The following is a 14,256-nucleotide window of genomic DNA, read 5'->3' as shown; positions in this document are numbered from 1 at the left end:
GCTAACTAGGACTATGTTACAGCGATAATTTGTAAACAAAAAAAGTAGTTTCCCCTGTCCAGGTGCTGACATATATATCGGGCTTTCTGATTGGTCAATGATTTTGGTATTTTCTAATCATTGATTTGATTGGTCAAATCAGCAAAAGTGATATTTTTCACTAGTGAAAAATATCACTTTTATAGAATGAATAATTTTTTATATTTCACTGGTAAAAATGTAATAAACATAGGTATAACACAACCTGTACATTCAATTACTTATAAACAACACGTACATCGTATTGTTGATTATAATTAACAGACGCAAATTGACTGAAGAAGTCTTGTCCGTCCACGATGACTAGACATCGGTGAAATGAGATATTTTTACAATGTAGGAGTACTGTATAATATGATAGGAATGTATTTTTAAAGGTCGGTTTACTGACAGGTGATATAAGTAACTAGTTAATATTTACAGTAATTATACAGACGGTTTAATGGATCATTCCTTCGTTCGAACTGCACAGCAATTTATTAAGTTTATAGATAAAAGAAGTTTAACCTCATATTTGTGTCTAACTGTGATGGAATATATATCATATTTGTACAGAAAATCCGTATATTATATGGAAACGCTGTCGCTGTGCGTCCGCACTTGAAAACAACCGTGAACTGAGCGAAACATGGCAAGCGATGTACATGTCCCGATTTTACTGTGATAAATAAACCCAGGGATAGCCCGTAACAAGGCTGGTTGGTCAGTATAACAGTATAACACAACAAGAAATATCATTAAAAATGAATAACCGGCGAAGTTGAGGTATTGAACATAATATCAGGGATAATTAATCACTATATCAAATTATAAGTTTGTGCGTATAAATGTACCTTCTATCAACATACATTGAAATTCATATAAAATTATTTTGTACTTAAATCAATAACATGTTTCACTAAGGAAATCATTCATTATTATACAGATGAATTATGAATAAATTACTTGTATATTACTGGAATGTATTAGTATACACTCTATACAAGAAACGACTCACTATAATCTTGATATATTGTGTATTACGCCTCAGCGGGAATATTTTGCGGGTAGCTGTGGGGGAAATTAGGCATACGGATTGATCTTAACATAGGATATAAAAACTAAACGGCCAGATAAGTCTGACGACCAAATCTAAAGCCGATAGTCAGATTCTCGCACCAAGTCCTTTTTTTTCGTTCGTGGAATTTCAACAACATTGTCTGGGTAAGCTCGCATTGATAATCATTACCATCGATTAATTTTCATATCTTACGTCGAAGTGATACTTTAAAATAGTTTTTTAAGAACTTTGGGTTACCTTTGGACTTTGAGAGTCGTATTATGGTAAAGCTTATAACTTGTACTGTTAAAGAAAGAGACAAGATTATCATTTACTTTTACTGTATTTTTATAGAATAAAAGTATTTCAACGACCTGATGCCGGTTTAAGAACATGTGCACTTTATACCACCATAAAACATCAAAAGGTAATACATATGGAAGTACACAGTTGGCGGCTCCCGCACAGGCAGCTTTGATTGACTTACCCCCAACACTCATAATTTTTTCATTCTTAGTTCCATCCAGAGAACCCCGCCTGATAGATTTACTGCCGATTTCGCTCCAGTACAGCATATCGTCATGGTGGCCATATCGAGCCATGGCTGGTGTCATCAAATTATTGATAGGCAGACTTATTACCTTTGTGCCATCCATGGACACCTGGACAATACGATCATGTAACAGGTCTGTCATCAACATGAAATTGGTTGTTAATGGAACTGAAAATAATATAAAGGTCAAAGGTCAGGGAGATATCAATAATAAATAACAGAATAAGTAGATCAATAACACATTTCTATTATTATAATTGGGTCGTGTATGTCTTTCCACGCATGTTTAAATACTGTTGTAATATATTATATAAATCAGTGTTTAGCCGGTGTCAGTACTGGTCATTAAAGATGATCCATGTCACAGAAACGGGTCTTATTTTCACCAACAAATAATGAAAATAAAAACAGCACCCTAAATGATGGCTTGTTAGCCAGGAAGTTACTACAAATATACAGAAGCTTATGATAAAAGTTCTTCAAGATTCAATTTAAACTATGCACTAAATATCTAAAATAAAGAGACACTCGAAAGGTTATACTAGTGTCGGAGTCAAGAGAGTTTTGAAAGGTTATACAAGTGTCGGTGTTTAAAGAGAGATTCGAAAGGTTATAGTACATTTGTAGTGTCGGTGTTTAAAGAGAGACTCGAAAGGTTAAACTAGTGTCCGGGTTTAAAGAGAGACTCGAAAGGTTATACTAGTGTCGGTGTTTAAAGAGAGACTCGAAAGGTTATACTAGTGTCGGTGTTTGAAGAGAGATTCGAAAGGTTATACTAGTGTCGGTGTTTAAAGAGAGACTCGAAAGGTTATACTAGTGTCGGTGTTTGAAGAGAGACTCGAAAGGTTATACTAGTGTCGGTGTTTAAAGAGAGACTCGAAAGGTTATACTAGTGTCGGTGTTTGAAGAGAGATTCGAAAGGTTATACTAGTGTCGGTGTTTAAAGAGAGACTCGAAAGGTTATACTAGTGTCGGTGTTTGAAGAGAGATTCGAAAGGTTATACTAGTGTCGGTGTTTAAAGAGAGACTCGAAAGGTTATACTAGTGTCGGTGTTTGAAGAGAGACTCGAAAGGTTATACTAGTGTCGGTGTTTAAAGAGAGACTCGAAAGGTTATACTAGTGTCGGTGTTTGAAGAGGGAACTCGAAAGGTTATACTAGTGTCGGTGTTTAAAGAGAGATTCGAAATAATAAACTTACCTGCACTACATGACCTATTATTCGCGCTCAGTGTTCGACCGAAGTCACACATACAGGTAACAGACTGTCCTTGTCTCAAACATATATCATCACAGCCACCATTGCCAATCTTACAGGGATCTGAAAAAAGTATATTTAACAAACTGAATTATTAATGAAGACTTTTCGAGGTTAAACGTTGTATTCTAGTACCACTGTACCACAGAAGAAAAATTATGTGATGGACACTGAATTATATCTCGCTCTTATGATGCACTTAAATGTGTTCTATTGTGAAGGTCACTAAAGTGCATCTTGCTGTGTCTTAAAACTCCACTGCATCTAACTGTGGAAGTCACTTAAGTACGTGTCGATGTGTCTTAATTCCACTCTCTTGCGTCTCACTGTGAAGGTCATTAAAGTACATATCGACGTGTCTTATATGCAGACCTACCTAGAAATGCTGTCTGGGCTTCCTTGGAATAAAGAGTCATGGCGTTGATAGTCCCCATCGTTGTAGTTGTGGTATAGACGGAAGTGTCCAGTGTATAGATAGACATCTTCAGTGTTGATTTCCCAGAGTTCCATATCGCATAGTTCTTAAGATAGATGAAGATAATTGTTATTAACGACGATATTGATATGTATTCGGATTCCATTGACAAGATCCTGACTGTCTATATTAACAATCGGCTTAATCATTACATGCAAGAATCTTGTTTCATTGAATTACCTAATGTAACAGGTTAAATATGATAATAATTGTTTACCTTGTAAATAAGCGACTTCGTAGCATCACCTACAGATATGCGATGGCCTGACTGCGTCCCATTAACAGTAACACCATAGAAACGTCCTGAGTCAATGTAACAAACACTGAAATACAAAATAAAAGTAAACATTGGAGAATTATTCAGCAAGTTGCTTTTCATTGAATTCTGTTATTATTTATCTATTGACGTTTGACCCCACATCAATTTACGGATCACCGTCATAAAGAGACCAACAATGTTTAACAACCACCATACTCGCCTGTCATCAAGGTATTCAAAGCTCAGCCCTGTCGGTTTGATTAGCGAACCACTGCTTACAAGCCTGACTGGGGTAGCCCCAGAAAACGTGCCAACATAGATACCCAATCCGTCGATCGTGTCCGCGATCCAAAAAATATTACTGAAAAATAACACAGGATCAGTATAGATACTATCCAACATGTACAGGTCATAGGTCAATAGGTCTCATAACAAATGTAGGTAAAAGGGTAAAAGAGGAAAACCAAAATTATAGTATGCATTCTGCAGTTTGATAGTTATAAGACAGTAACGTGGAATTGATCCAATAGGAGGTCGAAGGTTAAGGTTAAAAAACAATCCATAAGATCTGTACAAATGACAGACCAGATATTAGCATCTTTGCATACAAATTGAGGACTGGGTGCAGAAGAGCCAAACAGTGAATCAAAAAACGGTTTCATCCTTCTAGGACTGAAACGTATTTCTAAAGGCCTAAAGAGTTGATCAATAGTAAGAGACGCGGGATCTCTAAATATATCGAAAGTAATATCAAAATCTAGTAGGATGGAACTCTAAATATATCGAAAGTAATATCAAATTCTACCATGTTTGCTATGTAACGCCAGTTTTTATTGGTTAAAAACCATGTATTATTTTCCAATAACCCACGCTCGTGCCAATAATACACGCTCGTGAGTCACGGCTGTTACAATTTTAATTATCTAATATTCACCTGTTTCATAAAAGGTTACTATAGCCGAGTGGGCTAATGGGTTAATCAACTTTGACTCGTGTATTGTTGCAGGATATACAACTCGGACTCGGATATTTTGCAATTTTAATTAATAACGAAGGCCTGCGGCCTTCGTTATTAATTTAATTGCAAAATATCCTTGTCCTCGTTGTATATCCTGCAATAATACACGAATCATCGTTAATTATTTCTTAAATCTAGTAGGATGGAACTCTAAATATATCGAAAATAATATCAAAACCTAGTAGGATGGAATTCTAAATATATCGAAAGTAATATCAAAATCTAGTAGGGTGGAACTCTAAATATATCGAAAATAATGTCAAAATCTAGTAGGATGGAACTCTAAATATATCGAAAGTAATATCAAAATCTAGTAGGGTGGAACTCTAAATATATCGAAAATAATGTCAAAATCTAGTAGGGTGGAACTCTAAATATATCGAAAGTAATATCAAAACCTAGTAGGATGGAATTCTAAATATATCGAAAGTAATATCAAAATCTAGTAGGGTGGAACTCTAAATATATCGAAAGTAATATCAAAATCTAGTAGGGTGGAACTCTAAATATATCGAAAGTAATATCAAAATCTAGTAGGATGGAACTCTAAATATATCGAAAGTAATATCAAAATCTAGTAGGGTGGAACTCTAAATATATCGAAAATAATGTCAAAACCTAGTAGGATGGAACTGTAAATATATCGAAAGTAATATCAAAACCTAGTAGGATGGAACTGTAAATATATCGAAAATAATATCAAAACCTAGTAGGATGGAATTCTAAATATATCGAAAATAATGTCAAAACCTAGTAGGATGGAACTCTAAATATATCGAAAGTAATATCAAAACCTAGTAGGATGGAACTTTAAATATATCGAAAGTAATATCAAAACCTAGTAGGATGGAACTCTAAATATATCGAAAGTAATATCAAAACCTAGTAGGATGGAATTTAAATATATCGAAAATAATATCAAAACCTAGTAGGATGGAACTCTAAATATATCGAAAGTAATATCAAAACCTAGTAGGATGGAACTCTAAATATATCGAAAGTAATATCAAAACCTAGTAGGATGGAACTCTAAATATATCGAAAGTAATATCAAAACCTAGTAGGATGGAATTTAAATATATCGAAAATAATATCAAAACCTAGTAGGATGGAACTCTAAATATATCGAAAATAATATCAAAACCTAGTAGGATGGAACTCTAAATATATCGAAAATAATATCAAAACCTAGTAGGATGGAACTCTAAATATATCGAAAATAATATCAAAACCTAGTAGGATGGAACTCTAAATATATCGAAAGTAATATCAAAACCTAGTAGGATGGCCCCATAATTCCTTACACGTCATACTTTAGTTTGATTTCAATAGAACGCAGACAGGAATTTATTCGGAATTTATTCGTGTCTATATTGCAATGTAATTATCACATGCAACATTATATATGGGAGACGGGATATTGAATGTTCTTTATTTAGAATAAACTACTTAATAAGTGTTCTTTACAGACGGGGACGTTCTTCATTTAAAATGTAATAAAGAAAAAGATTGTACTTACTCCCTATGTGGGTCTATAGCTAGTTCCGATACTTTCGCCACATATTTGTCAGAGTAGACAATTGAAGACAGCCCTGACACTACATCCCAGACTTTGACAAGATTGACCTTACTATGACAGGAAAACATCTTTTCTCCTACCCAGTCAAATGCTATGTCTGTAAAAGTCAATTTACATCAAGGTAATTTACATTGCGATTCACAGTTCAAGTTTTAAGAAAACATTCAAGCTAAAATGTGGACATTTTGCGCTGGTTTTTTTTTATTAACAACTGTGAGGTACAAAACAGTCGTATGAAGACAAGTATAGCTGAATAGCATGACTTTATGTTATCATCTCGTATACTCTGACATATATTGAACCAAGAGTTGAGCGGTGAAGGGTCACAGTCCTGAAGCCAAGTCCACTGTCATATAGACAAAAGTACGACGCCACGTTAACACGACATATTTTTCTTTATTAACTTTTGACCGTGGAGAGTTGTAAACCTACCGTCGGGGTCCTCCATGTCAGTCACTACGACCCAATGTTGCTGGGATCTCAGGTCAAACCGAAGGAGCTGTGTCTTGTTGACGGAAGCTGGGTCTTTGCCATTGGCTGTGTAATACAACAGGTTTTTGGCGACATGTGCCTGAATATGGCGGGTGTTCATGGTAGCGTTCGTAACCTCACAGCGGAGAGGCTTGTTTGTGGCGGAGGAGGACAAAGACGATAGTTGGATCATACAAATGTGAGTACTGTTGGTCAATGTCACAGCAGACTCGAACAACTTGTTAACCACTGCGGGGAGAAGAAAGATCATTTCATTTATAAGTTAATGTATCACCTTTTATTAACATTACATGAATATAAATACTAATATGTATTAAAAAAAGAAATCTGTCCTTTATAAACAATAACAAATAAAAATGATAAGACTTTGCCGTTAGGCCTTTCTGCCCTCTCAGGCTTCTTCAGGCAGTCAGGCTTCTTCAGGCATTTCACCTGAAGAAGCCTGAGAGGGCAGAAAGGCCTAGCGGCAAAGTGTTGTTTTTTGAGGTTTTGTTTTTTTATACTAATATATATATATTATGCTACGAGTAATATTGGCTTCTTTATACACATTAGGTGTCGTAAGAAAACTAGTTTATTACATTATTTTAACAAGTATCTTTGTCAGAGAAAAACTAGAGGACAGCCCTCTCACTACATCCATCCTTTGATAAGAAACGAAGTTTGATGAGAAGGCTTTTGAACGTGTTAATTGTCAGATAAGTGAGTTACGTGTACATTGACAGCTGAGAGAGTAAATGTACATTTTGAGAGATAAAACAGCAACATGTATATTGTCAGATGAAACAGTAACATGTATATTGACAGATGAAACAGTAACATGTTTATTGACAGATGAAACAGCAACATGTATATTGTCAGATGAAACATAAGCGAGTACATTTACAGATAACTGGTCTCGGTTACGTACGTGTACATGTCTTTCCGTTTGGTTCCAGTGTGTATCCATCTTTACATAAACACTTGGGTTGTGTTTTTGTGTTGATGCATATGTGATCACAGGCTGTATTAACACATTTGTCTGTAAAACAACATATTTAAGTTTAATGTAAAGTCAGTAAGGCAAAATATTCAGTTTATGATAATAGTAGCAAGGTCAGATTGTATAATTTTGAGGTTTTCGTCTTGACGATATATATTTTCTTTCGGTTCATTCTCTACGTAAGGAATATTTTCACCTCTTCACTAGGGAATCTAATCTACCGACTGAAGCTTCAGATCAATTTTATCAATTTTCTATTTTGTTTTCTTTTTTCCGCCATTTACTTCTACCCTCTCAATTGAAGTGGTATTTTACCTCTCTCCGTCCATACCCTCTCTATGGAAGTGGTATTCTAACTATCCCTACCCATACCCTCTCTATGGAAGTGGTATTCTAACTATCCCTACCCATACCCTCTCTATGGAAGTGGTATTCTAACTATCCCTACCCATACCCTCTCTATGGAAGTGGTATTCTAAGTATCCCTACCCATACCTTCTCTATGGAAGTGGTATTCCAATCATCCCTACCCATACCCTCTCTATGGAAGTGGTATTCCAATCATCCCTACCCATACCCTCTCTATGGAAGTGGTATTCTAATCATCCCTTCCCATACCCTCTCTATGGAAGTGGTATTCTAACTATCCCTACCCATACCCTCTCTATGGAAGTGGTATTCCAATCATCACTACCGATATCCTCTCTATGGAAGTGGTATTCTAACTATCCCTACCCATACCCTCTCTATGGAAGTGGTATTCTAATCATCCCTACCCATACCCTCTCTATGGAAGTGGTATTCTAACTATCCCTACCCATACCCTCTCTATGGAAGTGGTATTCCAATCATCCCTACCCATACCCTCTCTATGGAAGTGGTATTCCAATCATCCCTACCCATACCCTCTCTATGGAAGTGGTATTCCAATCATCCCTACCCATACCCTCTCTATGGAAGTGGTATTCTAACTATCCCTACCCATACCCTCTCTATGGAAGTGGTATTCTAAGTATCCCTACCCATACCCTCTCTATGGAAGTGGTATTCCAATCATCCCTACCCATACCCTCTCTATGGAAGTGGTATTCTAATCATCCCTACCCATACCCTCTCTATGGAAGTGGCATTCTAATCATCCCTACCCATACCCTCTCTATGGAAGTGGTATTCTAAGTATCCCTACCCATACCCTCTCCGTATAGGAGGTATAATAATATTCCGTGACCATATCCTCTGTATGGAAGTGGTATTTTACCTCTCCCTACCCATACCCTCTCTATGGAAGTGGTATTCTAAGTATCCCTACCCATACCCTCTCCGTATAGGAGGTATAATAATATTCCGTGACCATACCCTCTCTATGGAAGTGGTATTCTAACTATCCCTACCCATACCCTCTCTATGGAAGTAAAATTCTAATCATCCCTACCCATACCCTCTCTATGGAAGTGGTATTCTAAGTATCCCTACCCATACCCTCTCCGTATAGGAGGTATAATAATATTCCGTGACCATATCCTCTGTATGGAAGTGGTATTCTAATCATCCCTACCCATACCCTCTCTATGGAAGTGGTATTCTAACTATCCCTACCCATACCCTCTCTATGGAAGTAAAATTCTAATCATCCCTACCCATACCCTCTCTATGGAAGTGGTATTCTAATCATCCCTACCCATACCCTCTCTATGGAAGTGGTATTCTAACTATCCCTACCCATACCCTCTCTATGGAAGTAAAATTCTAATCATCCCTACCCATACCCTCTCTATGGAAGTAAAATTCTAATCATCCCTACCCATACCCTCTCTATGGAAGTGGTATTCTAAGTATCCCTACCCATACCCTCTCCGTATAGGAGGTATAATAATATTCCGTGACCATATCCTCTGTATGGAAGTGGTATTCTAAGTATCCCTACCCATACCCTCTCTATGGAAGTGGTATTCTAATCATCCCTACCCATACCCTCTCTATGGAAGTGGTATTCTAAGTATCCCTACCCATACCCTCTCTATGGAAGTAAAATTCTAATCATCCCTACCCATACCCTCTCTATGGAAGTGGTATTCTAAGTATCCCTACCCATACCCTCTCTATGGAAGTGGTATTCTAATCATCCCTACCCATACCCTCTCTATGGAAGTAGTATTTTACCTCTCCCTACCCATACCCTCTCTATGGAAGTAGTATTCTAATCATCCCTACCCATACCCTCTCTATGGAAGTGGTATTCTAATCATCCCTACCCATACCCTCTCTATGGAAGTGGTATTCCAATCATCCCTACCCATACCCTCTCTATGGAAGTGGTATTCTAAGTATCCCTACCCATACCCTCTCTATGGAAGTGGTATTCTAATCATCCCTACCCATACCCTCTCTATGGAAGTGGTATTCTAAGTATCCCTACCCATACCCTCTCTATGGAAGTGGTATTCTAAGTATCCCTACCCATACCCTCTCTATGGAAGTGGTATTCTAACTATCCCTACCCATACCCTCTCTATGGAAGTGGTATTCCAATCATCCCTACCCATACCCTCTCTATGGAAGTGGTATTCCAATAATCCCTACCCATACCCTCTCTATGGAAGTGGTATTCTAACTATCCCTACCCATACCCTCTCCGTATAGGAGGTATAATAATATTCCGTGACCATATCCTCTCTATGGAAGTGGTATTCCAATCATCCCTACCCATACCTTCTCTATGGAAGTGGTATTCCAATCATCCCTACCCATACCCTCTCTATGGAAGTGGTATTCTAACTATCCCTACCCATACCCTCTCTATGGAAGTGGTATTCCAATCATCACTACCGATATCCTCTCTATGGAAGTGGTATTCTAATAATCCCTACCCATACCCTCTCTATGGAAGTGGTATTCTAATCATCCCTACCCATACCCTCTCTATGGAAGTGGTATTCTAAGTATCCCTACCCATACCCTCTCTATGGAAGTGGTATTCTAATCATCCCTACCCATACCCTCTCTATGGAAGTGGTATTCTAACTATCCCTACCCATACCCTCTCTATGGAAGTGGTATTCTAACTATCCCTACCCATACCCTCTCTATGGAAGTGGTATTCTAATCATCCCTACCCATACCCTCTCTATGGAAGTGGTATTCTAAGTATCCCTACCCATACCCTCTCTATGGAAGTGGTATTCTAAGTATCCCTACCCATACCCTCTCTATGGAAGTGGTATTCTAACTATCCCTACCCATACCCTCTCTATGGAAGTGGTATTCTAATCATCCCTACCCATACCCTCTCTATGGAAGTGGTATTCTAACTATCCCTACCCATACCCTCTCTATGGAAGTGGTATTCTAACTATCCCTACCCATACCCTCTCTATGGAAGTGGTATTCCAATCATCCCTACCCATACCCTCTCTATGGAAGTGGTATTCTAATCATCCCTACCCATACCCTCTCTATGGAAGTGGTATTCTAATCATCCCTACCCATACCCTCTCTATGGAAGTGGTATTCTAAGTATCCCTACCCATACCCTCTCCGTATAGGAGGTATAATAATATTCCGTGACCATATCCTCTGTATGGAAGTGGTATTTTACCTCTCCCTACCCATACCCTCTCTATGGAAGTAGTATTCTAATCATCCCTACCCATACCCTCTCTATAGAAGTAGTATTCTAATCATCCCTACCCATACCCTCTCTATGGAAGTGGTATTCCAATCATCCCTACCCATACCCTCTCCGTATAGGAGGTATACTAATATTCCGTGACCATATCCTCTGTATGGAAGTGATATTTTACTTCTCCCTACCACTACCCTCTTTACTTACAGAACGTGTTTAGTTGATTACTTACCTTCTAACGTAGTTATCTGAACACCAGGGTTGAAGAAGCCTACAGCGTAGGGGTTACTGGGATAGAAACTATGATAGACATAACGATCTCCAGAAGCCTTGAACATACACTGCATCTCGTAGTTATCAAAATTAACCAGACATATGCTGCTCTGGAAAAAACAAAAAAAAAGCAAACATAAGCTTCAGAAGGTTGTTAAAGCATATCTAGTCTCTATGAAGTAATTACAACATATCTAGTCTCCAGGAGGTAGTTACAACATATCTAGTCTCCAGGAGGTAGTTACATCATATCTAGTCTCCAGGAGGTAGTTACAACATATCTAGTCTCCAGGAGGTAGTTACAACATATCTAGTCTCCAGGAGGTAGTTACAACACATCTAGTCTCCAGGAGGTAGTTACAACACATCTAGTCTCCAGGAGGTAGTTACAATATATCTAGTCTCCAGGAGGGAGTTACAACACATCTAGTCTCCAGGAGGTAGTTACAACACATCTAGTCTCCAGGAGGTAGTTACAACATATCTAGTCTCCAGGAGGTAGTTACAACAGACCTAGTCTCCAGGAGGTAGTTACAACATATATCTAGTCTCCAGGAGGTAGTTACAACATATCTAGTCTCCAGGAGATAGTCACAATATATCTAGTCTCCAGGAGGTAGTTACAACACATCTAGTCTCCAGGAGGTAGTTACAACATATCTAGTCTCCAGGAGGTAGTTACAACACATCTAGTCTCCAGGAGGTAGTTACAACAGACCTAGTCTCCAGGAGGTAGTTACAACATATCTAGTCTCCAGGAGGTAGTTACAATATATCTAGTCTCCAGGAGGTAGTTACAATATATCTAGTCTCCAGGAGGTAGTAACAACATATCTAGTCTCCAGGAGGTAGTTACAACACATCTAGTCTCCAGGAGGTAGTTACAACATATCTAGTCTCCAGGAGGTAGTTACAACATATCTAGTCTCCAGGAGGTAGTTACAACACATCTAGTCTCCAGGAGGTAGTTACAATATATCTAGTCTCCAGGAGGTAGTTACAACATATCTAGTCTCCAGGAGGTAGTTACAACATATCTAGTCTCCAGGAGGTAGTTACAACATATCTAGTCTCCAGGAGGTAGTAACAACATATCTAGTCTCCAGGAGGTAGTTACAACATATCTAGTCTCCAGGAGGTAGTTACAACATATCTAGTCTCCAGGAGGTAGTAACAACATATCTAGTCTCCAGGAGGTAGTTACAACATATCTAGTCTCCAGGAGGTAGTTACAACATATCTAGTCTCCAGGAGGTAGTTACAACATATCTAGTCTCCAGGAGGTAGTTACAACATATCTAGTCTCCAGGAGGTAGTTACAACACATCTAGTCTCCAGGAGGTAGTTACAACATATCTAGTCTCCAGGAGGTAGTTACAACATATCTAGTCTCCAGGAGGTAGTTACAATATATCTAGTCTCCAGGAGGTAGTTACAACATATCTAGTCTCCAGGAGGTAGTAACAACATATCTAGTCTCCAGGAGGTAGTTACAACATATCTAGTCTCCAGGAGATAGTTACAACATACCTAGTTTCCATGAGGTAGTTACAACACATCTAGTCTCCAGGAGGTAGTTACAATATATCTAGTCTCCAGGAGGTAGTTACAACATATCTAGTCTCCAGGAGGTAGTAACAACATATCTAGTCTCCAGGAGGTAGTTACAACACATCTAGTCTCCAGGAGGTAGTTACAACATATCTAGTCTCCAGGAGGTAGTTACAACATATCTAGTCTCCAGGAGGTAGTTACAACACATCTAGTCTCCAGGAGGTAGTAACAACATATCTAGTCTCCAGGAGGTAGTTACAACATATCTAGTCTCCAGGAGGTAGTTACAACATATCTAGTCTCCAGGAGGTAGTTACAATATATCTAGTCTCCAGGAGGTAGTTACAACATATCTAGTCTCCAGGAGGTAGTTACAATATATCTAGTCTCCAGGAGGTAGTTACAACATATCTAGTCTCCAGGAGGTAGTTACAATATATCTAGTCTCCAGGAGGTAGTTACAACACATATCTAGTCTCCAGGAGGTAGTTACAACATATCTAGTCTCCAGGAGGTAGTTACAACACATCTAGTCTCCAGGAGGTAGTTACAACATATCTAGTCTCCAGGAGGTAGTTACAACATATCTAGTCTCCAGGAGATAGTTACAACAGACCTAGTCTCCAGGAGGTAGTTACAACAGACCTAGTCTCCAGGAGGTAGTTACAACATATCTAGTCTCCAGGAGGTAGTTACAATATATCTAGTCTCCAGGAGATAGTTACAACAGACCTAGTCTCCAGGAGGTAGTTACAACACATCTAGTCTCCAGGAGGTAGTTAAAACATATCTAGTCTCCAGGAGGTAGTTACAATATATCTAGTCTCCAGGAGGTAGTTACAACATATCTAGTCTCCAGGAGGTAGTTACAATATATCTAGTCTCCAGGAGGTAGTTACAACATATATCTAGTCTCCAGGAGGTAGTTACAACATATCTAGTCTCCAGGAGGTAGTTACAACATATCTAGTCTCCAGGAGGTAGTTACAACATACCTAGTCTCCAGGAGGTAGTTACAACATATCTAGTCTCCAGGAGGTAGTTACAACATATCTAGTCTCCAGGAGGTAGTTACAACATATCTAGTCTCCAGGAGGTAGTAACAACATATCTAG

At 38.2% G+C, this 14,256-nt stretch overlaps 1 protein-coding gene across 4 annotated transcripts in view; it reads right to left on the bottom strand.

The window, feature by feature from the left end:
* The window catches only part of LOC117317676 (low-density lipoprotein receptor-related protein 4-like), a 78,160-nt gene that overhangs the window by 27,382 nt on the left and 36,522 nt on the right, over positions 1-14,256 (bottom strand). For all 4 annotated transcript variants that reach the window (XR_004530229.1, XM_033872551.1, XM_033872562.1 and 1 more), the window contains exons 4-12: positions 11,547-11,697; positions 7,621-7,731; positions 6,651-6,938; positions 6,159-6,315; positions 3,842-3,982; positions 3,580-3,685; positions 3,264-3,408; positions 2,831-2,950; positions 1,566-1,799 (exon numbers count right to left, since the gene is read on the bottom strand). Coding sequence is in view for 3 of the 4 variants with exons in the window: in XM_033872551.1 (XP_033728442.1) it covers positions 1,566-1,799; positions 2,831-2,950; positions 3,264-3,408; positions 3,580-3,685; positions 3,842-3,982; positions 6,159-6,315; positions 6,651-6,938; positions 7,621-7,731; positions 11,547-11,697 (1,453 nt within the window). In the remaining variant the exon portion in view is untranslated. The remainder of the gene's footprint in view (positions 1-1,565; positions 1,800-2,830; positions 2,951-3,263; positions 3,409-3,579; positions 3,686-3,841; positions 3,983-6,158; positions 6,316-6,650; positions 6,939-7,620; positions 7,732-11,546; positions 11,698-14,256) is intronic.

This window comes from Pecten maximus, chromosome 2 (assembly GCF_902652985.1).
Source record: "Pecten maximus chromosome 2, xPecMax1.1, whole genome shotgun sequence".
NCBI lineage: Eukaryota > Metazoa > Mollusca > Bivalvia > Pectinida > Pectinidae > Pecten > Pecten maximus.
This window is presented reverse-complemented; position numbering and strand designations above follow the sequence as displayed.